Source organism: Pelophylax lessonae, assembly GCF_965119305.1.
Source record: "Pelophylax lessonae genome assembly, chromosome: 3".
Taxonomy (NCBI): domain Eukaryota; kingdom Metazoa; phylum Chordata; class Amphibia; order Anura; family Ranidae; genus Pelophylax; species Pelophylax lessonae.
In genome coordinates this window covers 562,813,953-562,840,244 of record NC_138770.1, presented here as the reverse complement: position 1 = coordinate 562,840,244, position 26,292 = coordinate 562,813,953, and the positions used below count along the sequence as shown (strand labels likewise).

The window sequence follows — 26,292 nt, the reverse complement described above, 5'->3', positions numbered from 1 at the left end:
CTGTATGGAAGGTGGTCACAGGCGGTCGGCCTAGTGAGGTAGAAGTGTGGTGCTGAGCCAGGAGGTCCGGTGGATACGGACGAGTGGAGCTGAAGGCAGAGCAACTTTTGTGAAAAACAATGTCCATGAGTACCAGGAAGCTTGCCAGGGGTCTGCCCAGGAAGAGGACCACTCCAGTGGAGTCAGTGGGCAGGGGCTAGCATGCACAGAAAGTAAGAAAGGGGGGTGCCAAGTTAGGACCCTGAAGAGGAACTAATTCAGGATCATATTCATTATCGTCACTTCAGTGGCAAGGTGAAGCAGCGGCCTTGACGCACTCACTACCCTCAGTTGTCCTCACGATTTGTGCATAGTTAATATTTGGAGTATCCCACTCATCCCTTCTCCCATCCCAGTTCTAAAATAAAACATAAAAAACAAAATCCCCTAGACTGTTCATTGTCTGAGCAAAGTGTCTAAAGTGATACGTTTCTACAGACTGTTACTACGGGTAACCCAGGGGAATCCAGAAAGTACAATTCTCAGCAGCCCTCTAGGGGGCAGTGCTACATTAAGTACACCCAGGAAGGAGTCCAGGCCTTTTTTAAAGCAATCTAGTGAGCTAGCCAGAACCACCTCTGGAGGGAGTCTATTCCACATTTTCCCAGCTCTTACGGTGAAGAAACCTTTCCGTATTTGGAGATGAAATCTGTTTCCCTCTAGACGTAAAGAGCGCCACCTTGTCCTCTGTTAAAGTGAACAGCTCAACACCAAGTTCACTATATGGACCCCTTATGTATTTATACATGTTGATCATATCCCCCCTTAATCTCCTCTTCTCAAGAGAGAATAAATTCAGTTCCTCTAATCTTTTCTCATAGCTGAGCTCCTCCATGCCTCTTATCAGTTTGGTTGCTCTTCTCTGCACTTTCTCCAGTTCCCCGATATCCTTTTTAAGAACTGGTGCCCAAAACTGAACTGCATATTCCAGATGAGGTCTTACTCATCTTACTAATGATTTGTTCAGGGACAACATTATATCTCTCTCTCTGGAGTCCATGCCTCTGTTAATACAAGAAAGGACTTTGTTTGCTTTGGAAACTGCAGCTTGGCATTGCATGCTATTGTTAAGCTTATGATCTACCAGAACACCCAGATCCTTCTCCACTATGGATTCCCCCAGTTCTTCTCCGCCTAGTATGTATGATGCATGCATATTCTTAGCCCCCAAGTGCATAACTTTACATTTATCAACATTAAACCTCATTTGCCACATAGTTGCCCAATGAAACAATGTATTGAGGTCAGCTTGTAAGTTGCAGACATCCTGTAAGGAAGTTATTCTACTGCAAAGCTTGGTGTCATCTGCAAAGACTGAAATGGTACTTTTAATCCCAGACCCTATATAATTTATAAAGGTATTAAAAAGTAAGGGTCCCAGCACTGAACCTTGGAGTACACCACTGATAACCTTAAACCATTCAGAGTAAGAATCATTAACCACTACTCTCTGAATTCTATCTTTTAGCCAATTTTCTATCCATTTACAAACTGTTCTTTCCAAGCCTGTAGAAATTACCTTACACATTAGCTGTGTGTGGGGAACTGTGTCAAATGCTTGTGCAAAATCCAAGTATACTACGTCCACAGCCACCCCTCTGTCCAAGGTTTTACTTATCTCCTCATAAAAAGAAATCCGGTATGTTTGACAACTTCTATCTTTCATGAATCCATGCTGTCTGTTGCTTAAAATATTTTTTTCCAGCAAGAACTCATCTATGTGGTCTTTTATTAAACTCTCCAGTATCTTCCCGACTTTAGAAGTTAAACTAACAGGTCTATAGTTACTTGGCAAAGACTTTGATCCCTTTTTAAATATAGGCACCACATTGGCCCTACGCCAATCCAGTACTAATCCAGTCCTTAACGAGTCCCTAAAAATTAGAAAAAAGGCTTTGAAATTACAGCACTCAATTCTTTTAGGATGTGTGGGTGGATGCCATCTGGTCCAGGCGCTTTATCCACCCTTATTCTGTCTAAATCTTTCTGGACCATATCACTTTTGAGCCATTGTGGATCATTTGGGGCTGTGTCAATACCATCCTCATTATGGTCATGAGCTCCCCCATGCTCCTTTGTATACACATAGCTGAAGAAAGTATGTAATAAATTTGCCTTCTCTTTGTCCCCAGTCACCCACTCCTGAGTAATTTTGTAAAGGGCCTACATGCTCAGACCTAACCTTTTTACTATTAATATATTTGAAGAATTTCTTGGGGTTTGTCCTACTATCTTTTGCAATCTGTCATTCATTTTGAATTTTTGCATCCTTGATTTCTTTTTTACATATTCTGTTATATTCTTTGTATCAATTAAACAATGATAGTGTTCCTTCATTTTTATATTTTTTTTTAAAAGCGACCTCAACTTGGTGCTTTCGGTCCTCCAGAAGCCTCCTTTTGAAAGTATTTTGAAGGTTCCCTTGCTTACGCTGTCTCAGAAGGTGGCATTTTTGGTGGCTATTACCTCTGTGCGCAGGGTGTCAGAATTTGGTGGCATTATCCTGTCATTCACCTTACTTGGTGATTCACAGCGATAAGGTGATTCTTTGCCCCTGCCCGTCGTTCCTCCCAAAGCTTGTCTCTGATTTTCATTTGAATGAAGACATTGTGTAGCTTTCCCTGTGTCCCAGGCCGAAACATCCAAAGCAAATTGCCTTGCATGCCTTGGATGTGGCCCAGGCAATTAGGGTATACCTGGCAGCTACGGAGTCTACAGAAGTCAGACTCACTATGGACCTCGGAAAGGGTTGTCCGCTTCCTCTGCGACCATTTCCAGATGGATCAGACAGACAGTGATTCAGGCCTTTTCCATCAAGGGTCAGGTTCCTCCTTTCACTGTCAAGGCGCACTCTACTTGGGTGCTCAGTGCCTCCTGTGCTTTCCGTCTTCAGGCTTCAGTGACTGACGCAGGTTTACAAGGTGGCCACCTGATCGTCGGTGCACAATTTCACAAAAGTTGTATGAAAAGGATGTGTTGGCATCTGCGGATGCTTCTTTTGGCCGCAAGGTTTTGCAGGCTGCGGTTTAGAGAACCTGGTCCTCTTTGAGGTTGTACTGTTTTTTTCAGGTGGGCTCCGGTTGTTTTGGTTGAGCTGCTCTTGCCTGGTTGGCTACTGTTTAGCCTGGGGAATTTTTTTTGTTGTTCCCTCCCCTCATGCTTTAACACTGCTTTGGGACGTCCCAATGGTTATGAAGATCAGGAGCTGTGTCCGTCAATGAACGAAAGAGAAAATGGGATTTTTGATTTACCATAAAATCCATTTCTCTGATATTCATTGACAGACACAGCACCCACCCCTCTGTGGAGTTGTAATTCTTCTGGCGGTGCTTGTAACAAAACTGGGTATCTATAGCAGGGAGAGGGAGTATACCACCTGGGACTGCCCATAGGCGTAGCCAGATTCTTTTTCTGCCTAGTGTCCTACTCCTGTAGGGCGCAGTATAAGCCAATGGTAAGGAATATCGGGAGCTGTGTCTGTCAATGAACATCAAAGAAATGGATTTTACGGTAAGTCAAAAATCCAATTTTTTTCCCTAATGAACCCCTTATTAATCATTGTTTTACCCTTATTAATGAATTAACCCTAATTATTTTAAAATTCCAATTCTCCCCATTGCTATTATTATCCTGGTGATTTTTTTTGTTTATGCCTATTTGTCTAATCATTATGATTTATTTATTTATTGTTTTGTTCATTATTTTTTTCAGTTCTGCATTAAAGTGCAAAATTGGAGAAAATATCCTGGTTTTTCATTTGTAAATTTTGCATGTACAGTAACACTACTCTTTGAAACTTATCAAAGTAGAGACGTTTTTTCCGCACTGGAAATAAACAATTTTTTGCAAGACAGTGTCAGCAAAAGAAAGCATTGTTGTCCTAAAAATTATATATGTGTTACTTTTGTTTTTTTTAACCACTTTACCACTAGAGCATTTTGCTGTCTTTTGCGTCTGGGCCACTTTTTGCGATTCGGCACTGTGCGAATTTAACTGACAATTGCGCGGTCGTGCGACGCCATACCCAAACGAAATTTATGTCCTTTTTTTCCCACAAACAGAGCTTTCTTTTGGTGGTATTTGATCACCTGTGCGATTTTTACTTTTTGCGCTATAAACAAAAAAACAGCATAAATTTTGAAAAAACAACAATATTTTTCACATTTTTTTTATATGAAATTCCCTCCAAAAAAATGTAAAAATCAATTTTTTTTTTAAATTTTTGGCCAATTTGTTTTCTGCTACCTATGTTTGGTAAAAAAAATTCACAATAAGCGTATTTTGATTGGTTTTTGCAAAAGTTATTGCGTTTACTAACAAAGGGAAAGATTTCTGTAATTTTTGGTGGTTTTTTTTTTAACGCGCAATGGCGGCGATCTGCGATTTTTTTTTTTTTGCGGGACTGCGACATTGCGGCGGACAGATCGGACCCTTGACTGACATTTTTGACACTTTTGGGGGTACCAGTGACATTACTGCAGTAATCAGTGCTATAAATATGCACTGTAACAGTAAAAATGACACTGGCAGGGAAGGGGTTAATTTTATTGGAGAGGGAGGGGTTAATGTATGCCTGGTGCTTACTGACATGGGGGGGGGGAGGTGACTGAGTGACACAAGGACAGATCCAGGGTTCAGCTATGCTGAACCCTGCAATCTGACCCTGCCTGTCACTTGGAAGATCCGCCCGCTTGTGTTTACACAAGCAGGTGGACCTCCACACTAGATCCCCGACGATCGGGGAAGAGCGGCGGCGATCGCCGCTGCTCCTCCCCTGGCCCGACTCCCGCTGTGACTGAATACAGTGGGAGCGAGCCTCCGGCGGCGCGCGAGCGCCGCCGAGAAGGGGGAGTGTCTGACGACGTAGGTCTACGTCGTCAGACGATAACGAGCCACTTTGCCGCAGTAGTACTACGGTACTCAGTGGTAAAGTGGTTAAAGTAACAACAATTTTTTTTATGAATAGGCAGATAAATGGGCCCATAGCAGAAATGTGAAAATTGCGCTGGGAGATGAGGATGTACAGATGAGAGAGCTGGGTTGGTTTAACAGACCTGGTTTCTGGACCAATCGTTTTAACAACAGTCTATCCATAAGATTATATGTACAGTGCCTTGAAAAAGTATTTTGTCCCTTGAAATTTTCCACATTTTGTCATGCTACAAGCAAAAACGGTAATGTGGCACACTTTTCACACATTTAATTGTACAAAATTTTGAAAACCATTTATTATTTTCCTTCCACTTCACATTTATGTGCCACTTTGTGTTGGTCTATCACATAAAATCCCAATAAAATATGTTTACGTTTTTGGTTGTAACATGAATAAATGTGGAAAATTTCAAGCGGTATGAATACTTTTGCAAGGCACTGTACATGTTTTTTTTGCATGTTATTTACCTCTAAAAGCCTCCCTTGTATAGATATCCAAAAGCCCCAGAGACTACAGTTAAGTTCTTGCATGTTGTGGTTGCATGCCCAGCAGACTCTGATCTTTCACTCATTTGACACTCTCTATAGTATTGACTCTTGCTCCCCCCCCCCCCCCCATGCTAGATAAAAGGTTATGTTATGCGAGGGGAGGGGCTAAAGATGCATGGCCAGCACAGACAGTTATTAGACACTCCCAGAAGAGGAGGGGCAGTGACATGCAAGGAGGGAGGGGGCAGTGATGGCTACCTAAATCGCTTGGATTACTCTAATTTTCTAGCAGGCTAAGAAATACAATATTAGTAAATAAAAAAATTGTTTACAGAATGGAAAGATGCTGCAATAAGTATTTAGAATACTTATTTTTTCTGTGCTTTTACCGGCAATTTTTTAAGTTGGTGACAGGGTCTCTTTAGTTTGGTCTGGAGCATCTTTAGTGTTTATTGCATTAGCTTTTTATGTAATTGAAATTTTCAATAATGTAGCTGTAAAAATGTGTGTAAAAATTTGAATCCTTGTTTACTTTTAGGTGTTCTTGACGAACTCTGCAAACGTCTTCTTGCTGGAACCATGTCCTGAAGTCCCGTTGCTGTTGGAGGAACAAGTGGAAGCCTGCAAATCTGTTTTAAGCATTTACAGGCGAATGATCATGGACCTCGCAATGGATAAAAAGACCTGGTAAACCTTAAAGGAATACTAAAGCTTTTTTTTATTAAAACAAACATGCTATACTTACCTGCTCTGTGCAATAGTTTTGTACAGAGCAGCCCCAATCCTCTTCTTCTCGAGTCCGCTGTCGGTGCTCCAGGCTCCTCCTCTTTGGGAAGTGCCCCCATGGAAAGCCACTTTTCATGAGGGCACCGTGCGTGCTTGGTCCTGAGCCACCCTGTCTGCGTCAATTGACTCAGAGCAGGCAGCTTGGCCCTGCCCCCTGCAAGCTCGCCAAAATGTTTTATTGACAGCAGCGGGAGCCAATCTGCTATCAACCTTCCCAGGGGGGAGGGAAACAGTGGCTAGGGCTCAGATAAGTAAACGGGGGGTGCGGGGAGGGGGTGATTCCTGCAGTACAGAAGGGTTTTTCACCTTAATCCATAGAATACATTAAGGTTAAAAAAAATCCTAAGTGGTTTAGAACTACTTTAAAACCGCTAACTGGATTTCAGCAGTGTAATGAAGATCATTTTTAGCATTAACATTAAAATATTTTTTTTTCTCGGAATAATGGAATATGCATTATTGTAGTTTTTTTTTTCAGCTACAATGGGATACATTTTGAGATATTTGAAATAAAAGATTCGGAAAGTTCTAAAAGCCAGTAATGGCTTACATCGTGTGCATATTCAGTCCTAAAGTCTTGGTTTACAATGATAGGGTTCTTAAACAGTCCTCTCCCTCTGCCTATTTTGTAAAAACAGCTTTGTATTGTCTAGCGTTCATTTAAAGCCATTGAAATAGTTGCCAATAGGAGTGAGGTGTACTTTGTCAGGTTACAGGCCTTTCTGATGTTTGCTTTTATTTTGTTCAAATGTGACTGATGATAGAGCAGGACGTGCCACTTTTCTGCCTTTGAACCATTCTTTTTATCAAAGGGATGTTTTCGAAGCCACCAAGCAACAAACATCTATTTACCACCTAGCAGTGCCAAGTTATCAGGCTTTTATATGTTTCCAAGATGTGTCTTACTGCAGATACTAGACACTAATTCCTGAGCCAACTTCAGAGACCTCAAATCCTACATTTTCCTATCTGGCAATTCAGATGTTCTTATAAGCTGCCAATTTCCTTAATTTTATTTTTTCCTTCAAAACCTTTTGCATTTCATTTTTCAAATCCTAATTATGTTTTTCTCATACTATTGTTAAAGTCTATCGGCTACTAAGAACTTGCACTGGCGGCCATTTTCTAGGTACAACCTGAATCGAAGGGAAGTCTAAAGGATGTGCTTAAAGTGGACAAATCACCATCCATTTTCATGGATTTTTTTTTTTTAACGCAGCAAGATTCATGAACTAAAGAAAATATCCTTTTCTTGATGCTGAATTTTGGGTGCAAGCCATTCAGGTCAACTGAATTAAAATCTTAAAAGGACTCTAAACAGTGTCCTTATTCTTTAAAAATAATTCATACACATCCACTAGTTGATGACCCCATTTTTCTTGAAGTTGTTTCTCACTGTGTTTTTCTGCCTTCTTATAATGTTCTCTGTGAGCTCCAAAACCTCTATCTTTTTTCTCTGTTTGAAACAAGCCATGCAAGTTAGTTGCAGTCATGTGCACTGCTTTCTTCAGACTACAAATCCTATAGTCCATAGTTTAAGTTGGGAGTGAGCAAGAGAGGGTGGCTATGTTCCTACATACAGGGGACATACATAGTTACATCGTGGTAGTTGAGGTTGAAAAAAGACAACAGTCCATCCAGTTCAACCTGTGTAGCTGTGTGTGGACATATTCATTTCCCATACCCCTGAATGTTTTGTTCTTGGATGTGTATGTCCAAGAGTCTTTTAAAAGTAGCCATACTCCCTGCACTTACCACCATTTGTGGAAGAGAGTTCCACAATCTTATTGCCCTTACTGTAAAAAACCCCTTGCGTATCCTAAGGTTAAATCGCTTCTCCTCTAATCGCATTGTATGTCCTTGTGTGCTCTTACACTCCTTGCTACTGAATCGTTTTTTTTTATGCTGAGATCACCGTTGAGGTATTTGTAAATCGCTATCATGTCATCTCTCAGGCATCTCTTCTCTAGGGAGAATAAATCCAGTGCTTGTAAACGCTCCTCATAATTTAGGTCCTCCAATCCCCTAATTAGCTTAGTTGCCCTTCTTTGGACTCTTTCCAGTTCTAGCACATCCTTTCTGAGTATTGGTGACCAGAACTGAACAGAGTACTCCAGATGTGGTTGGACCAGAGTTTTATAAAGTGGTAGGATTATAGTTTTATCCCTGGAATATATCTTCTTCCTTATGCATGATAATATTCTGCCGGCTTTGGCAGCTGCAGCTTGACATTGCATGCTATTGCTTAGCCTGTCTTCTACTAAGACTCCCAGATCTTTCTCCATTCTTGATTCCCACAGAGATTCCCCCCCAACACGTATTTTGCATTTATGTTTTTATTCCCCAAGTGCAATACCTTACACTTCTCCACATTAAACCTCATTTGCCACGTAGTTGCCCACTCTGTTATTTTGTTCAGGTCATTCTGGAAGATTTCTGCATCATGATGTGAAGTTATTGCTCTGCATATCTTTTTGTCATCTGCAAAAACTGAGATTGAGCTAGTGATCCCATCCTTGATGCTATTTATGAATAAATTGAACAATATTGGTCCCAGGACTGAGCCTTGGGGGACCCCACTTACCACTCCTGACCAGTCTGAGTACGCATTTTTTATTACCACCCTTTGGACATGCCACCAGTTTTCTATCCAAAAGCAAACCTTGTGATCTATGCCTGCAGACCTTATTTTGTAAATTAAGCGATTGTGGGGGGACTGTAAAGAATGCTTTAGGAAAGTCCAGATACACCACATCCACATACCCCTATTTAGCTCACATCTAGGGACCGTGGAGAATAAACATACAGGAAGTCAGTTCACAGTACAAAAAGACAAAAAAAAAGGAATATAGAGATTTGTAGGAGGCTGAGCACAATTGAAGGTATGTTTTTTGAGTTAAAAAATACATAACGCAAATTGATTTTTTTTTTTTTTTTTTAAACCAGAGTTTAGTGTGATTTTAATGCGCAACACATCGTTATAGTTTTTGTGAACTTTCATTATATTTAGCAGTGAATAGGGCTATTGTAGCTTTAATTAGCAATAAGCGATAATGTTTTTAATTGTTTTTCTAGAGTATGTAATTATATATGTAGTTCAGATTTGGTCATTACATGTTAAAGCACGTCTTCCTGCTTAGCAGTACTGTATACTGACTGTGCTATACAGTACTGCTCTTTTTTTTCTCAAGCCTTTCAGTCTGATCAAACTGAATAAAAGCAGACTTCCCATGTCATTAGTTGGTCTTAAATGAATAACCCATCAGTAAAAATGCTGATTATATTTAGCCAGAAAGAGAGCCGGCACTACTGTATATCTTCTGCAAACATGGGCTTTATTCAATAAACATGCACGGTAACAGTTACCAATAACGCATTTCAGCCAATAATGGCCTTACTGGCTGAAACACATTGACATTTGTGACTGTTAAGGTGCTTTGTTTATTGAAAAAAGCCCATGTTTTCAGAAGATATACCATGGTGCTGGCTCTCTATCTTGATTGATATGGATAAGGCTTCAGCTGCGCTAGCCTGGACACCGGTATTATAGCCACAGGTTATAACGGGAGGTTGTAGCACCTATACAGTTGTTGATTATAGTTCAGGTCCATGCACACTGGACTTAAAGAAACGCCTGTTTTTTGGGTAGAAAAAAAATGCTCATATAGATTGTTTTTGTACCGGGTTTTAGGAGGGTTAAGGTGTGTTTTGCGTTTTTTTCTGCAATAAAACTTCTCTGAGATTAGCATCCTTGTGTAGATGGACACATAGGATAACATTAGGCTGCTTCTACAGGCAAAATCCCTGTAGAAACAGCATTTTATAAGGACAGTGTGCAAGGACTCTTATTTCTATACGTAGACTACTGTGGGCATAGTCTTTAATTCTCTGTATGAAATAAAACTTCAAGATGCGACGCGAAAGATAAAAAATTTTAAAAATTAGATTTAGGAGAATGTGATAATAACTCTGTTCATTTTACTGACAAATCTTTTATCTTGTCTGCACAGGGAGCAGATGCTGCAGATACTGCTGAGAATAACAGAAGCAGTTGTTCAGAAACCAAAGGATCCCTCAAAAAAGGACTTGTTTTCTCAGGATCTTGCTGGTGTCTTATTCCGGGTATGATACAGACATTTGGTGTCTTTTCTATACCCTTTCTTCATAATAGTTTTAAAGCTTTAGAACTTGAGGCATTGTTTTCCAGTGTAGAATATTGTCTCCAATAAAACTCCCACCCTGCCCAATACCAGTCACATGCAGTCAATAATGCAGTGTTGTGTTATGATTAAAATCAGATCATTCCTCTCTGAGGCTTTTCTTGAAGACTTTTCTAGTATGACATGTTCTCTTTTATTTGAAAAGGACTGGGCTTTGATGGTTTAAAAAAAAAAAAAAAAACCCATGTAAAAGAGATCAGCTTTATCTAAATAACCCTTAAAAGTGTGTGTTAGGGTTTTAAAACCTTATTTCTCTATCGCTCATTGACAGACGTAGTCTTGATTCTCAAGAGCTGGGTTATGTTGTCTCTGCAGGAGTAGGACTAGGCAGAATGACAAAACGTTCTGGCTCCACCTTAGGGGCAGTCCCTGAGGGTATATCCTCCCTCTCTCTGCTACAGGGAATCAGTTTTTTTCTGTCTAGTCAGGAGTAAGGACCTAAGTTCCTTGCTGGGATCTTTTGGTCCTGGCAAGACTTTTTTTCTTTAAGAAAAAGACATTTTTTAGGTAGTTTTCTCCAGTGTTTTTTTCCTGTGAGATCTTCAAGCAAAAAATGCCGGACTGGGCGACACTTGTGGTCACCCCAGCCGGCCTACGAGCGCGCGCAGACCATGGCATTGCGCTTGGTCGGCCGCGACATATTCAAGTAAGTATGCGGGGCCGGGCGACGGGCTGGATCTTGAGATCCAGTGGTCACCCCGGTTTCTGCCTACGAGCGCGTGCAGACCAGTGCGCTGGGTCGGCCGCGACGGAGTCCCAGTAAAGGGACTGACTTTGCGAGTTAAAAGTCTCGCTTGGACGCCAGGTACCAGAGAGTCGAGGCGTCCACAAACCCCCACCCCGGTGGAGAGGGTATTGTGAAGAGAGGGTGCCTGTCGGTTCGGTATGGTGAGTAAACGTTCCCTTTTTTCCTCATTATGAGGCAGTATATATTATGGGCCCCTCCATATATGGTCAGTATTTATCTGATACTTACAAGTCCCCCTTGTAATACAGCATGTGTTTGTGGGAAGTGGACTTGGTTCAAGAGCTAACACTCTACCCAGCAGACTGTAACATTACAGCAGACATAGGAGGTATAATCCTACCTTATGTGCAGTGTATCTCTGTAGATCCATATGTCACCTCTTAGCAGAGTGCAGGTGGATGTGCTGGGAAGACGATATCGGCAGTCCGCCGCCATTTTGCCGTAGACCGAATGCATGTATGTCCTCAGGTCACGCCGGCCGCCATGTTTTTGGAGTCTTATGTCTCTTCTATGGGGGCGGCCATGTTTTGTGAGCCCAGCTACCTCGTGGAGGGCTGGGAACGCCGGAAGGCGTACACAGGGGGCGGAGCCACGCCTTCTGCCCGGGAAAAAGCAAACCGCTCCTTCCAGTCTGTGTAGACAGACGCTGACTGCAGTTTGTTGGAAACTGCACTGCATCGGTTGGTGAGCCCTGGGGGTCCCTCTCTCTCTCTCTGGGATCGAGAAGCAGGTACTCTGAGGGGCGCTATTGCGCTAGGGGGAGACACACAAAAAAAAAAAAAAAGAAAAAGTTTTTTTGTTTTGCTGGCAAAGGTGTCCTGTATTAACATGGACCCTGCCACTCATGTATCTCCTCCGGATCCCCTCGAGGGGTCTGCGGGATCCTCCAGCACCCCATTGACAATTGAATCTTTGTCAGCTATTATGGAAACTTTTGTGTCCCGGGTGGAAGTGGCTTGTCAGGGACAGGGCGCAAGAAAGCGACCCCCGCCTAACCCCTTATTATCTGAAACCTCGGATTCAGACTCTGAGCCTATTTCTGCAGTTGCAGGTACTTCATCTGGTATTGGTGTCTCGGGTCCTGTCTCTTCAGACAGTGAGGAGGATGTTTCGGCATCCGCCATAGCCCGAGAGGAAGCGTTGGTAAACGCACTCATTGTATCTGTTCAAGAGACTTTAAGGTTACAGGGTATTCCATCAGAAATAGCTGAAACTGAGATCCCTTTTGGGACTAAAAAGCGCATCAAAGTGGCGAAGGTTTTTCCATTGCCCAAATGTTTTGGCAATCCAATCGAAGAAGAATGGCGTCTGCCAAAACGCACTTTTAATATTTCTAAACGCATTGACAGGCGTTATCCGTTTGAGGAAACCCTTATTAAGAAATGGACAGAACCACTTGTGGTGGATTCACCTATTGCTAGATTGAATAAAGCCACGGTTATTCCTTTAGAAGACGCTCCGTCTTTTAAAGATCCAGTGGATCGCAAGATAGAAGCTATGTCTCACACCATGTTTTCCTTGATTGGATCAGCTTTCAGACCAATAATTGCTATTGGTCTGGTTTCGCAGGCTGTAACTGAATGGACCAAGTGGTTACGCCGGGACTTAGAAGAAGTCCCTCAGGCGGTATCAGATTTGTTGGAACAAATGATACAGGGGTTACAGTTTGTATGTGATGCGGCGTTAGACGCCACTCCATTAATGGCGCGAGCATCAGTCTCAGCAGTGGTTCTCAGGCGTACACTGTGGCTAAAAGGTTGGTTAGCCGACCAAGGTTCCAAAAAAGCATTGGCTAATATCCCCTTTTCAGGAGAGCGTCTATTTGGAGCCAACTTAGATGAGATCATTAAGGATCTCACCGGTGGGAAAAGCACCTTTTTACCGCAAAATTTTAAAGGTAGAGGAACTCGTCTAAGACGAGGGCCTTCTTTTTCTGCTCACAAGAGGTTTTTTCGTCCAGCGGGTGAAAAAACAAAGTCCTCCAAAGCTCCTGCAGGAGGCGTCAGGGGTCGTTGGTCGGGCAAGCAAGAGCCCGCCCCCTCCAGACCTGAAGATAAACCATCCAAAGCCTGAAGGTGCGCCCCCACCCATAACTGGGGTGGGGGGACGTCTTCGCCGGTTCCCGGATCCATGGCTTTCCAGAATCCCGGACAAATGGGTTTGCGAAGTCATAAGGTCAGGGTACAAGATCGAGTTTCGATCTCTCCCACCGGCGCGATTCTTCCCTTCCAATACCCGACTATCCTCAGATCGTTTAGAAGATCTGCGGAGAGCAGTCACAGATCTACTACAACAAGGAGTGGTAGTCCACGTTCCTTGGACAGAACGGTTTCAAGGGTTTTATTCAAACCTATTTACAATACCCAGGAAAGAGGGCAAAGTGCGTCCAATTCTGGACTTAAGAGCACTCAATTCTTTCGTCAACATAAGAAGATTCAGAATGGAGTCCATTCGCACGGTAGCAGCCTTCCTGCATCCAGGGGATGTCCTAGCGTCCATAGACATCAAGGACGCCTATCTTCACATTCCCATTTTCGCAGGACATCAGCGTTTTCTACGCTTTTCCGTAGAGGAGAACCACTATCAGTTTGTGGCGTTACCTTTCGGTCTCGCCACGGCTCCGCGGGTCTTCACAAAGGTGTTGGCCCCAATGTTGGCACTTCTGCGCCAAAGAGGTATATCGATTCTAGGTTACCTAGACGATCTTCTGCTTCATGCAGAGTTTCCTCAGACCTTGCTACAAAACATAGAAATTACTATGATTTCTTTACAGGAATTCGGGTGGCTGGTGAACCAGCAAAAGTCATTTCTGGTTCCCACCCAGAGGCTCGAATATCTGGGTCTAATTCTAGACACAGTCAGGACAAGAGTTTTTCTTCCGGTAGGGAAACTCCGAAAGATTCAATCTGCAGTCCAGCTGTTACTGTCCAACAGCTGGTCTTCCCTTCGGACTTGCATGAGGGTTCTGGGGTTGATGGTGGCTTCGTTCGAAGCAGTCCCATTTGCCCAGTCCCATACCCGAATTCTTCAGCAAGAGATTCTTCTCAGATGGAATCGGAATCCGGAATCCCTGGACAATCAGATCCGATTGAGCAAACAGACCAGAGAGTCTCTGGTATGGTGGCTTCGGTCTCCGATGCTCAGCCAGGGAAAGTCATTTCTGCCAATATATTGGACGACAGTGACCACGGATGCCAGTCTATCCGGATGGGGAGGAATTCTCGGTCAGTTATCTGTCCAGGGACTTTGGTCCCCGGAAGAATCCAGGTTACCGATAAATGTATTGGAACTGAGAACGATCAGACTTTGTCTGATTCACTGGACCGAGCAGCTCCAGGGCAGCTCGGTTCGGATCCAGTCGGACAATGCCACGGCCGTGGCTTATGTCAATCACCAGGGGGGCACCAAGAGTGCCCGAGCGGCCAAAGAAGTGCCTTGCATTCTTCGCTGGGCGGAACGATTTGTTCCAGCAATCTCTGCGGTGTTCATTCCGGGGGTGGAGAATTGGCAGGCAGATTATCTCAGCCGTCAGACCCTGGATCAGGGGGAATGGTCCCTCCATCCAGACGTTTTCCACCAGTTGTGCCTACGGTGGGGCACCCCGGATGTGGATCTGTTGGCATCACGATTCAACAGGAAAGTTCAGAGATTCGTGGCTCGCTCCCGCGATCCTCTAGCAGAAACCGCAGACGCACTGATCGCCCCGTGGGGGCAATACCAGCTAATATATGCCTTCCCTCCTCTCGCGTTACTGCCAAGACTTCTTCGCAGAATAGAGGAGGAAGGAATCCCAGTAATCCTGGTAGCTCCGGACTGGCCTCGTCGAGCTTGGTACGCCGACATGGTCAGACTGGTGGCGGACGTCCCGTGGAGACTTCCTCTCAGGGAGGATCTACTGTCTCAGGGACCGATCTTCCATCCTGCTTTACGATCGCTGGCTTTAACGGCCTGGCTATTGAGACCCAGGTGCTGAAGGACAAAGGTTTGTCAGCTTCAGTTATTCCTACTCTAGTTGAAGCAAGGAAAGCGACTTCCAGAAAGATTTATCATCGCACATGGAAGTCCTACATTGCATGGTGTGAACCTTTGGGGTTCCGTCCTCGGTCTTATTCGATTAGTCGAATATTGGCTTTTCTGCAACAAGGGGTTGAGCAGAAACTGGCCTTGAGTACTATCAAGGGTCAGGTCTCAGCATTAGCCATCTTCTTTCAGAAGCCTTTGGCTACTCATTCCTTGGTGCGGAATTTCATCCAGGGGGTGCGACATCTGGCTCCGCCAGTGCACGCGCCGTTACCCCCCTGGGATCTTAATTTAGTGTTGTCGGTTCTTCAGAAACCTCCCTTTGAAGATATTAGGGAGATTCCTCTACCCACGTTGTCCCAGAAGGTGGCCTTCTTGGTGGCTATTACTTCTGCACGCAGGGTGTCAGAACTGGCCGCATTATCTTGTCGTTCACCATATCTGGTGGTTCATAGAGATAAGGTGGTTCTTCGTCCGAATCCATCCTTCCTACCAAAAGTGGTTTCAGAATTTCATCTGAATGAAGAAATTGTATTACCTTCCCTGTGTCCTAGCCCAGTCATCCTCGGGAGTTTGCGTTACACTCCTTGGATGTGGTCCGGGCGATCAGGGTATACTTGAAAACGACAGACTCGTTTCGCAAGACGGATTCACTTTTTGTGATCCCAGATGGACCCAAAAAGGGGTTGCCTGCATCTGCCGCGACCATTTCCAGATGGATCAGACAGACGGTAGTACAGGCTTATTCTATTAAGGGTCGGGAGCCCCCGTTCCCTGTTAAGGCGCACTCCACTCGGGCACTTAGTGCGTCTTGGGCCTTTCGCCATCAGGCGTCAGTGGTCCAGGTGTGCAAGGCGGCTACCTGGTCGTCGGTGCATACCTTTACTAAACATTATAAAGTTGATGTAATGGCATCATCTGATGCCTCGTTTAGCCGCAAGGTTTTGCAGGCCGCAATTTGAGGAGACCAGCGGTCTACCTCGAGGGTTTTTTCCGTTGGAAAATTTTTCTTTAGTCTCATTCTTTGTTTATAATGAGCCTTTAAAACTTCTAGTTTGGCACCGGTTGGGCCTTCTAGATTGGATTTGATTTTGTCAATCCCACCCCTCATTTGTGGCACTGCTTCTGGATGTCCCAGCTCTTGAGAATCAAGAAGACTACGTCTGTCAATGAGCGATAGAGAAAAATGGATTTTTGTAAGAACTTACCGTAAAATCCTTTTCTCTTAAGCTCATTGACAGACGTAGTACCCGCCCCTCTATCATTGAGTTGGGTTGGGTTAAATTCTCTGTACTGCTTTAAACAGAACTGATTCCCTGTAGCAGAGAGAGGGAGGATATACCCTCAGGGACTGCCCCTAAGGTGGAGCCAGAACGTTTTGTCATTCTGCCTAGTCCTACTCCTGCGGAGACAACATAACCCAGCTCTTGAGAATCAAGAAGACTACGTCTGTCAATGAGCTTAAGAGAAAAGGATTTTACGGTAAGTTCTTACAAAAATCCATTTTTCTACCTACATGTATCCTTAAAGCGGAGTTCCGGGCACAAAATCGACCTAATCGATTTTGTGCCCATACGCTGGATCTTCTTCACCTGAAAAGGAATTGGATAGTTAGGTATATATTTTTTTTTTTACCCACCTTGTAATTGTAGATAGAAAATACTCACCTCTTCTTCACTTCCTCCCTCTGTGCCGCGGCTCCGCCGTCACTTCCTCCTTTGCGATAATTCCTGGGAGCTGAACGTCATCGCTTCCAGGAATCAATGCGACGGCACCGGCCCCGCTCGTCACTTCCGGGGCGACGCCGCATTCCCTGCTAAACAGCTTCTGGGCATGCCCAGAAGCTGTGGAGGAATGCGGCGCCGCACCGGAAGTGACGAGAGGGGCCGGTGCAGGCGCATTCTGGGAGAAGAAGACACGGAAGAGGACGCGGAAGAGGATTGCGCCGGCTTCAGCTGCCCACAAGAGAAATGGCAACGCTGGAGAAGAAATTTTATAAGTGAGTATTTCTTCTTGCAGGTAAGTGCGACCCGGGACAGATCAGAGGCTAGCCATTGTGGAATGTACTAGCCCTGACTGTCCCGGGGGTATGTCTATTGAAAAAACCTTTTCGTGCCTGGAACTCCGCTTTAAGGGTAGCCATATTTCTCAGTTGTACATTACAGTACTAAAATTAAATCAGGTACATTGAGTTATGCTGCTGCCTTTAAGGGATTAGACACTGGCAAAACAAAGGTGTTAAGAAAGCTGAGTATAACCCCTCCTACTCCCAGCATGCCTCTGTCTTTTATTTCTTTTGCTGTGTTGCCCACCTTTCATCTGTACCCCTTGCAAAGGGCGCAGGGAAGATCCTGGCAGCATGCATCAGCCTTTATAGCTGATGGTGGCCATTTTCCCTTAGTCTGGCTGGTCTCTGGTTGGTGGCCATGTTTTTGTAGCCTGATGATGTGACAGGGGTCATTTTCCCTTAGTCCGGGAGACGCTGGAGATGACCGAAGCCTTGTGGGGATGCCGAAGCTCCTCCTCTTCCTCCTCAGTTTCCTCTTCCTGTACCCGGGACATACGAACAGGAGTGGCATCCCTGGCGCTCCTCTGGTCGGTAGTGTGAGTCCTTTGGGGTCCCTGTTATCTCTCTCTGCTGATAGGTACCCTGAGCCTTGAGGGGATCCTTTAGTGGTGCCAAAAGATTGTTTTTCTACTGCAAGGTCTTCCTTTCCTCATACAGCCTCAGGGTCACATCTCCCCCACTGACCCCCTCATGGAGGTGGCAGGTCCCTCAGGAACCCCAGCGTCCCATGGTTGCACTGTCGGGGGTTCTGCAGTCCTTACTGTCCCGGGTGAAAGTGGCGTGTGCGCAAAAGCCCAGGAGGAAGCATCGACCGCCTCCCCCTGCTCAGTCTGTCCCATCAGATTCTGAGCCTGATGCCGCCGTGGACGCGGCCCGTCCAAGGGGACTTGATATCACACCCCTAGATCCACCAGGTAGTAAGGATGATTCCTCCATGGTCGCAGCAGTGAATGAAAAAGCGCTGGTTGACTCGCTTATCACTGCAGTGTGTGAGACTTTAAAAATGGAGGATGCGGCTGATGTAGCCAAGGATGTGGCTGTGTCGTTTGGTATGCATAAGTCGCCTCATACTCCAAAGCTGTTTCCTTATTGTGACAGGTTTTCATGGAGGAATGGAGACAACCAAAATTACCCTTTGTGGTCCCCAAACTTTTTGCTGTACCTTACCTTTTTTGAAGAGTCACTTTTAAAAAAGTAGACTAGTTCACCAGTGGTGGACCCTCCTGTTTTCAGGTTGAATAAAGCAACCATGATTCCAGTAGAGGAATCCCCATCCTTTAAGGACCTGGCTGAAAGGAAAGCGGAGGCTGTGGCACGCAGCATGTTTACTATGGCTGGTTCAGAATTGCGGCCAGTCTTTGACTCAGCCCTGGTGTCTCAGACCCTAACTGAATGGGCCAAACATTTGCGCTAGTGCCTGGGGAGTGAGCAGATCCCCGCTGCTTATGTTGATTTAGTGGACCAGTTGGTCCATGAGCTGCAGTTTATTTGTGATGCAGCTTTGGATACAGATCCTGTGCTGTCCAAACTTTTTCTGTTTCAATGTTTTCATTAATCTGCACTTTCAAGGCGATCGCCTTTATGGGGCTACCCTGGATGACATTGTTAAGGGTATCACGGGGGAGGGAAGAGTACCTTCCTGCCACAGAAAATGAAAAGGAAGGAGCCTCGTTGCAGACGAGGGCCCTCCTTCTTAGCCCATAGAAAATTATTTTGTGCTTCTGGGATGGAGCATAGGGGAAATAGACCTCTTAAATCTTTCCCGGGAGGTTCCAAGCAACCTTGGTCTGGTAAGCCTGGAGCTAGCTTCTCTGGACCAGCAGACAAGACCCCTTTAGCATGAAGGTCTGCCCTCACCCATTATTGGGGTGGGGGAACATCTTCGCTGGTTTCCAGCCCCATGGACTTCTTTTGTGAGAGTCAAGGAGATCCGTAAAATGTTGATTTTGGGAGTACCCAGAAAGGGGGGCAAAGCTTGTCTTTTTCAGATTTTTTAGGTCCTGAGTCTCCTTGTGCGGATTTAATTCCTGCAAAGGTTCAGCTGATGTCCTAACTACCTAAGGCCCCCCCCCCCCAATCCCTGTCCAGGGAATTGATTTACCTAGGCCTGATTTTAATTCTGACCAGGGTGGTCCTTCCTCTGGACAAATTTCAGGAACCACTGGCCGTGATTCACCGGCTGCTGTCACACAGACAGTTCTCTCTCCCGATTTGCATCCATGTTCTGAGTCTGGTGGTATCCACCTTCAAGTCAGTTCTGTTTGCACAGACCTACATGCAGCTCCTTTAGCAGGTTTGGCTCTACAGGAGGATACCGAAGTTCGTAACGAGATCACAAGGTCCTTTGACTGACGCCACAGGCGTCCAAGGACCACGATAAGGCCATTATCATACTTGGCTCAGGCTTCTTCGACAGTTCCTGCGAGGAATCAAGAGCGAGGATCTTCCAGTCATCCTGGTGGCCGTAAACGTCCCTTGGGGGCTTCCTCACAGTGAAGACCAGTTGTCTCAAGGGCTAATCTATCATTCTGCTTTACAGTCGCTGGTTTTAATGGCTTCGCTATTGAAAGCCAGGTACTGAGATACAGAGGTTTGTCTGGATCAGTGATCCCTATTATGGTGAATGCGAGGAAGTCGTCTTCTAGTAAGATATACCATCGTGTGTGGAAAGTGTACATTTCCATTGGTTGGCGCTCATCCCTGATCCTTTTCTGTGGCTCGGATCTTAAATTTTCTTCAACGGGGTGTTGTTCAGAAGTTGGCCTTGAGTACCATCAAGGGCCAGGTGTCTGCCTTGGAAATCTTCTTTCAGCAGCTCCTAGCCAGGCACTCTTTAGTTTATACCTTCATTCAGGGGGTTTCGACATGTGGCTCCACCTGTGCGGTCTCTTTTGCCGCAATGGGATTTAAATGTAGTACTTTCGGTTCTCCAGAAACCTCCATTTAAGAATATTTGGGAGATTCCCTTGTCTACGTTATCCATTATCCCAGAAGGTGACATTCTTGGTGGCTGTTAACTCAGCCCACAGGGTATCGAAATTGGCGGCATTATCCTGTCGCTGTCTTTATTTGGTGGTCCATAGGGATAAAGTGGTTCTTCGTCCCTGTCCATAATTCCTGCCCAAAGTTGTCCCTGACTTCTTTTTGAATGAGGACATTGTGTTGCCTTCCTTGTGTCCCAAGCCGGCTCATCCCAAGGAATTTGCTTTGTATACCTTAGATGTGATTTGTGCGATTCTGGTGCATCTGGCAGCTACTTAGTCCTTTCATAGGTCAGACTTTTGTGGTTACAGACGGACCAAGAAAAGGGCTGGCCGCTTCTTCGGCTACCATCTCCAGATGGATCAGACAGACGGTGACCTATTCCATTAAAGGTCAGGTTCCACCTTTCCCTATCATGACGCATTCTACTCTGGCGCTGAGTGCTTCTTGGGCCTTCCATCATCAGGCATCAATATCCCAAGTTTGCAAGGTCATCGGTGCATACTTTCACAAAATACTATAAGGTAGATACTTAGGCATTTGCGGGTGCTTCTTTTGGCCGCAAAGCTTTGCAGGCTGCTGTTTGAGAGGGGCTCTTGAGGGTGTTTTTCTTTAAACTTTTATTTTTTTCAGATGGGTTTCCTGTGACCCGGTTAAGGCTCCTGTGTCCTGGTTAAGGGCACTTATGTTTAGCCTTGGGTTATTTTCCCCACCCCTCATTTTTCCTTTTGCCACTGCTTTTGGACGTCCCAGGAGTTATGATTTATGGAGCGCTGTGTCCGTCGATGAACGAAAGAGAGAATGGGATTTTTGTACTTACCGTAAAATCCCTTTCTCTGAGTTCATCGATGGACACCGCACCCACCTCTATATGGAGTCCTGATGCTTCTAATACTGCTTGCTACTAAACTGATTACCTAGAGCAGAGAGGAGGGTGATCTACCAAGCTGAGGATGGCCCATGGGCGTAGCCAGGTGTTTTTTGTTCTGCCTAGTCCTACTCCTGGACAAGGCAATATAACCCAGTAGTTATGATTTATGGAGCGCTGTGTCCGTCAATTAACTCAGATAAATGTTTTTTACGGTAAGTACGAAAATAAAATTTTTACAATGTCCAATTTCCTAAAGGAAGCAGCATATATACCTGAATTACTTCATCCTGTGTCTATTAATTGACTTTTAATAGTATTTTACAGTAAGTCCTTCCTCTTTTGGGCTTTACACATGCAAGCTCTGCCAGCAGCTTTGCAGTCTTGCAGTGGTTGTGTTGTACTGCTCCTGCTCACAATGCAAGCCGATGCAGTACATTGAAAACAATGTACTGCATAAATGGTTAATATCGTAGGCTACATTCACACCTACACGTCACATTTTCAAATGGTTTTTCACGTGTTTTTTGGAGCAGAATTGCACATTTTTGCAGCTTTTTTCAGGCGCTTTTCAACTGAAAGGTGTGGAGTGCTCCTGCAAAGAGGCCGAGAGCTGCTGTTTGATCAGAAAACATGCAACAAAAGGTTTGAAAAAACGCTTGAAAGAAGCTCATGTCACGCTTTTCCGGCTTTTTCTTTAAAGTTTCTGTGGCAAAAAAAATGCATAATTCTACCTGAAAAGAAGCTCATGTACTTTGCTGAGCGACAAGACGCTCAGATGTGAACAAGGGCTATTGAATATAATAGCTGTTTGCTTGTTGAGTGTTTTTGAGCTAAAAGCTACCAAACGCTCAAGTATGAACGGGGCCTTAGCTGTTCAGATAAGGAGTTAATTGCACATAACCACAGAGAGCTCCTTCTGGTGGCTATTCTTCCAATCACAAAATGTAATGCAAGCTTTATAACCTGTGAAAGATGAAAAAAAAAAAAAAAAAAAAAGGTGAATGTTAGAGTAATAACTTGAAATGCAGTCACTAAAAAAATGCTATACTTAAAGTCTAGAGGATTTATGGATTGCTCTGCGTTCTGTGCAATAAACCTGCAAACTTTTGTAGAATTCAGATGTTTACCATACAGGGTAGTATGTGGCAGGTAATCGACTGATTGGGGTAAGATTTGTGAAATAAAATGTATTTCTCCTTCACAGACACTAATTGTAGCATGGATCAGAGCCAACCTGAGTGTTTTCATATCCCGAGAGCTGTGGGATGAGCTGCTGACTGTCTTGTCTTCACTCACCGACTGGGAGGAACTTATAAATGAGTGGTCCAAAATCATGGACTCTCTTACTGCTGTCCTTGCCAGAATGGTCTATGGACTGGACATGGGCAACTTACCTCTGGACAAGCTCAGTGAGCAAAAGGAGAAGAAACAGAGGGGCAAAGGTATGCCAGTTCACATAAGTCTCTTATATCATATAAAAAAAATCATAAATCAAAATGCAAAATCCCATCACATGGGCAAATGTACAGTAGAACTATGTGCCAAAAAATTTGAGGAGGAGGCTTAAAGGCTAGTTCCATCCCTAGCAACATGTTACACCCGTATTTAAGTTTTAACATAACATGTTGCTAAGTATCCTTCCTTTGAGAAAAGCAGCCCTCTCCTCTCCCGATTGACAGTGTGTGGGGTTTTATCTACACAGCCTCATTATTCATTTGCAGTGGTCTGTGAATAAATGTACAAGTCTCATCTTCCACCGCTGTGATCACCACACTTGCAGCTCAGTATTTCAAAGCCCAGACAGAGGTACGGCCAGGGAGCTTAAACAAGAGTTTACAGAAGCCTGGCATCCACTGATCACAGGGTGCAATCCTTTGCAGGCTTCTGCAAACATTTTTTTTCGAATGCACATTTTTTTCTGCAAAAAAAGTTTATTTCTCTATCGTCCATTAGACAGGCGCAGCCCCCATCTTCATTAGCCATTGGGTTATGCTGCCCCCTGCAGGAGTATTTCTAGGCAGGAAAAAATTAAATCTCCACGCCTACAGGGCTGTCCCCACAGGCATAACCCACACACCCTCTGCTCCAGCAAACCAGTTAGTTTCTGCCTAGAGAAGGAGTAGGACCTAGGTTTCCTGCTGGGACTTGAGTCTGAGTTTTTTATTATTTCAGAAAATGTTGTTTCTCTTACGTCCTCCGACAGTCGTAGCCTCTCATTAAGCCTTCACGAGTGGGTAATGGCGCCCTCTGCAGGAGCAAGCTTGGCTGTTTGAAAGGTTAATAAAAAACTCTCTACACTTAAGACACACCTCCAGGGGGTGTCCCTCAGCCATTATCCTGACACAGTTACTACTGTCCTTCAGTTTTATGCTGCCTAGCATCAGTAGGCTAGGTCTTCCCAGCTGGGACCTATGTTTTTCTTTTTTTTGAAAACTGTTTTTTTTCTTTGAAAATAGCTTTTTTATTTCTTCTCTTCACTCACTATCGCTAGTAAGTCAGGGGAATTCCTGGAGGACTACAAGAGACAGCAGAGCTGGGCCTTGCACTGGATAATATAGATCCTTATGGAGTCCCAGCCTGCCAACGAGCCTCGCAGGTCATTGGTGTGCCCTGGACTCGCAATGACAGTGCCCCTTGGGACGAGCCTGCGGAGATCCGTCTTCGCCGGGATATCTCAACTCCGGAACGTCCATATGTTGCTAGCATCCTTCCTGGCTGACGGCATCCCCACTCAGGGTGGGAGGTGTTCCGTATCAGAGCGATGCCCGCGTTCTCTGGGCTGGTGAGTGATATTACCCCTGTGTCCCTGGGACTATTATCTGTGGGGGTGTTCTGTGGGCCCACTCCTAGGGGATGGCAGTACAAGGTGGCTTCTGTGGTATCCCCTTCCTGGCCGTTTGGTGCGGCCCCCCCTTCCTCCCTGCCCCTGCTGGGGGCGCTCTGCGGTGAACACCGCTATGGCTGGGGGGTTGTGGGGGCTTGCTGCATCCCGGGGTACTCTCTGGGATTCCCTGTGGTGGCCAGCTCATGTGTTTTTTACTTTATTTGGCGCCGTTCGCACGACCGCCCTTTTGGGTGAGGGCAGGCTGTTTAGGCCTCTTTGTGTGGGCAGCAGCCATTTTAGCTTATCGTTTTGGTGCTGGTTCGGGCGACATCTTTGCTGTGGGCGACCGCCTAGTAAGGGCGGCGGCCATTTTGCCAGTGCTTCCTCCCATGGGTTTCTATCAGGCACCATGATTCTGTGGCTCAGGGCGGGCATAGGCCTCTAGTGCGTGAGGTCACTTCCTCTTTTCTTTTCTATTCACTGCAGCAGCGTGTGAGCGGTTACCAAGTACGCTGTTATACTGGGGGGGGTGATTTTAACAGTTTTTTCGGGAATTTTTCTGCAAAACCTGTTTCTTCTTGTGGCTATAGCTGTTTTTGAGGGGTCTCCACGGGCGGTGCAGTTTTGCGGTGTGGGACCGCGGGAACCGCCGTTTTAAAGGGCCAGGGTCCCATGGTTGGCAAATTCCCCGCAGACCTGGTTGGTGCTTCAGGAACCCCTGAATCCTCTTCCATGGCCTCATTATCTTCTGCTCTTGCGACTTTGGCATCCAAACTGGATCTGCTGATGTCTGAACGCACTTCTAAAAAACGGCCGATGCCCTCTCAGTCTTCTGACTCTGAGCCTGATTTGGTTGCCACGGACAACGTCCCCCCTGAGTGGTCCCAGTCCTCACATTCAGATGGGGAGGAGGAGTCTTCCTCAACGGCGGCGCGAGAACGCGCCGCAGTGGATGCACGTATTAGCTCCGTTAAGGAGATTTTAAATCTTGACGATGACCCCTCCCAGTCAGGTAAGCGGGTTGCCTTTGGGTTCCACAAAGCCCAGAAGTCGGGTCAGGTTTTCCCCTGCTCCGAGGAGTTTCACGAAGCTGTAAATGACCAATGGCGTTGCATCAAGCATATGCTGGTGGTGCCTAAGCGTTTTAAATACCGTTATCCCTTTGCGGATCCTGTAGACAATTGTTGGACGGTGTCACCTAAGGTGGACCACACTGTTTCTAGGTTGAATAAATCCACCTTGATGCCCGTGGAGGACTTCCCGGTGTTCAAGGATCCGGCAGATAGCCGTGTGGAGACGCTTTCCCGCCACATGTATTTGGTGGCGGGCTCCCTGCTCAAACCTGTGTTTGCTTCGGTGATGGTCTTTCAAGCTGTCATGGCATGGTCCAGGTTGCTTCGGCGCACCTTGGTGGCGGAGTCGCCCTCTCCGGCTGCCCTTGACATGGTGGATCAAGTGACCCAGGCCATGATGTCTGTGTGACGCGGCCTTTGACGGCGTGGCTATTGAAAGCCAAGTCTTGAGAGACAAGGGTCTCCCGAGTGCTATCATTCCTACCTTATTGAAGGCTCGGAAAGAAAGTTGCCTTTCTGGTGGCGGTCACCTCTGCTCACAGAGTGTCTGAGTTGGCGGCTCTGTCTTGCCGTTCACCTTATCTGGTTGTTCATAGAAACAAGTGGTCTTGAGACCCAATCCATCTTTTCTTCCCAAAGTGGTATCTGCTATCCACCTCAACGAAGATGTTGTCTTACCTTCGCTTTGTGCGAAACTCAAGCTCTCAAGGAATTTGCCTTACATTCCTTGGATGTTTTCCAGGCGGTCAGGGTTTACCTGTCCCCCATGGAGTCTTTTCGGGAGTCTGATTCCCTGTTTGTCCTTCCTGAGGGACCTCGGAAGGGTTCGGCTGTGTCCGCGGCAACCATTTCTAAATGGATCAGACAGACGATTGTTCAGGCCTATTCAATCAAGGGTCAGGTTTCTCCTTTCCCTGTTAGGGCACATTCTACAAGAGCTGTCAGTGCCTCTTGGGCGTTTCGCCATCAGGCTTCTGTGGCTCAGGTGTGCAAAGCGGCGACCTGGTCGTCTGTGCACACTTTCACAAGATTTTACAAACTTGATGTGATGGCATCCTCGGATGCTTCCTTTGGCCGCAAGGTTTTGAGTGCGGCGGTTGTTTGAAGAGACGTGTTTTTTTTCCGGTCTCTTCCTGATGGGGTATATTTCTTATTCTGGGTTAGCTCCTGTTGAGCTTTTGTTGTCCTGTTGGCTTAGTTCTTTTTTCTGGCCTGGTAATATGTTGCCTTTTTGGTAGGT

At 45.4% G+C, this 26,292-nt stretch overlaps 1 protein-coding gene across 2 annotated transcripts in view; it reads left to right on the top strand.

Annotated features, from left to right (window-relative positions):
* RALGAPA2 (Ral GTPase activating protein catalytic subunit alpha 2) overlaps window positions 1-26,292 on the top strand; it is a 685,399-nt gene that overhangs the window by 186,652 nt on the left and 472,455 nt on the right. For both annotated transcript variants that reach the window (XM_082251348.1, XM_082251349.1), the window contains exons 13-15: window positions 5,999-6,147; window positions 10,257-10,368; window positions 22,360-22,597. In XM_082251348.1, coding sequence (XP_082107474.1) covers window positions 5,999-6,147; window positions 10,257-10,368; window positions 22,360-22,597 — 499 coding nt within the window. The remainder of the gene's footprint in view (window positions 1-5,998; window positions 6,148-10,256; window positions 10,369-22,359; window positions 22,598-26,292) is intronic.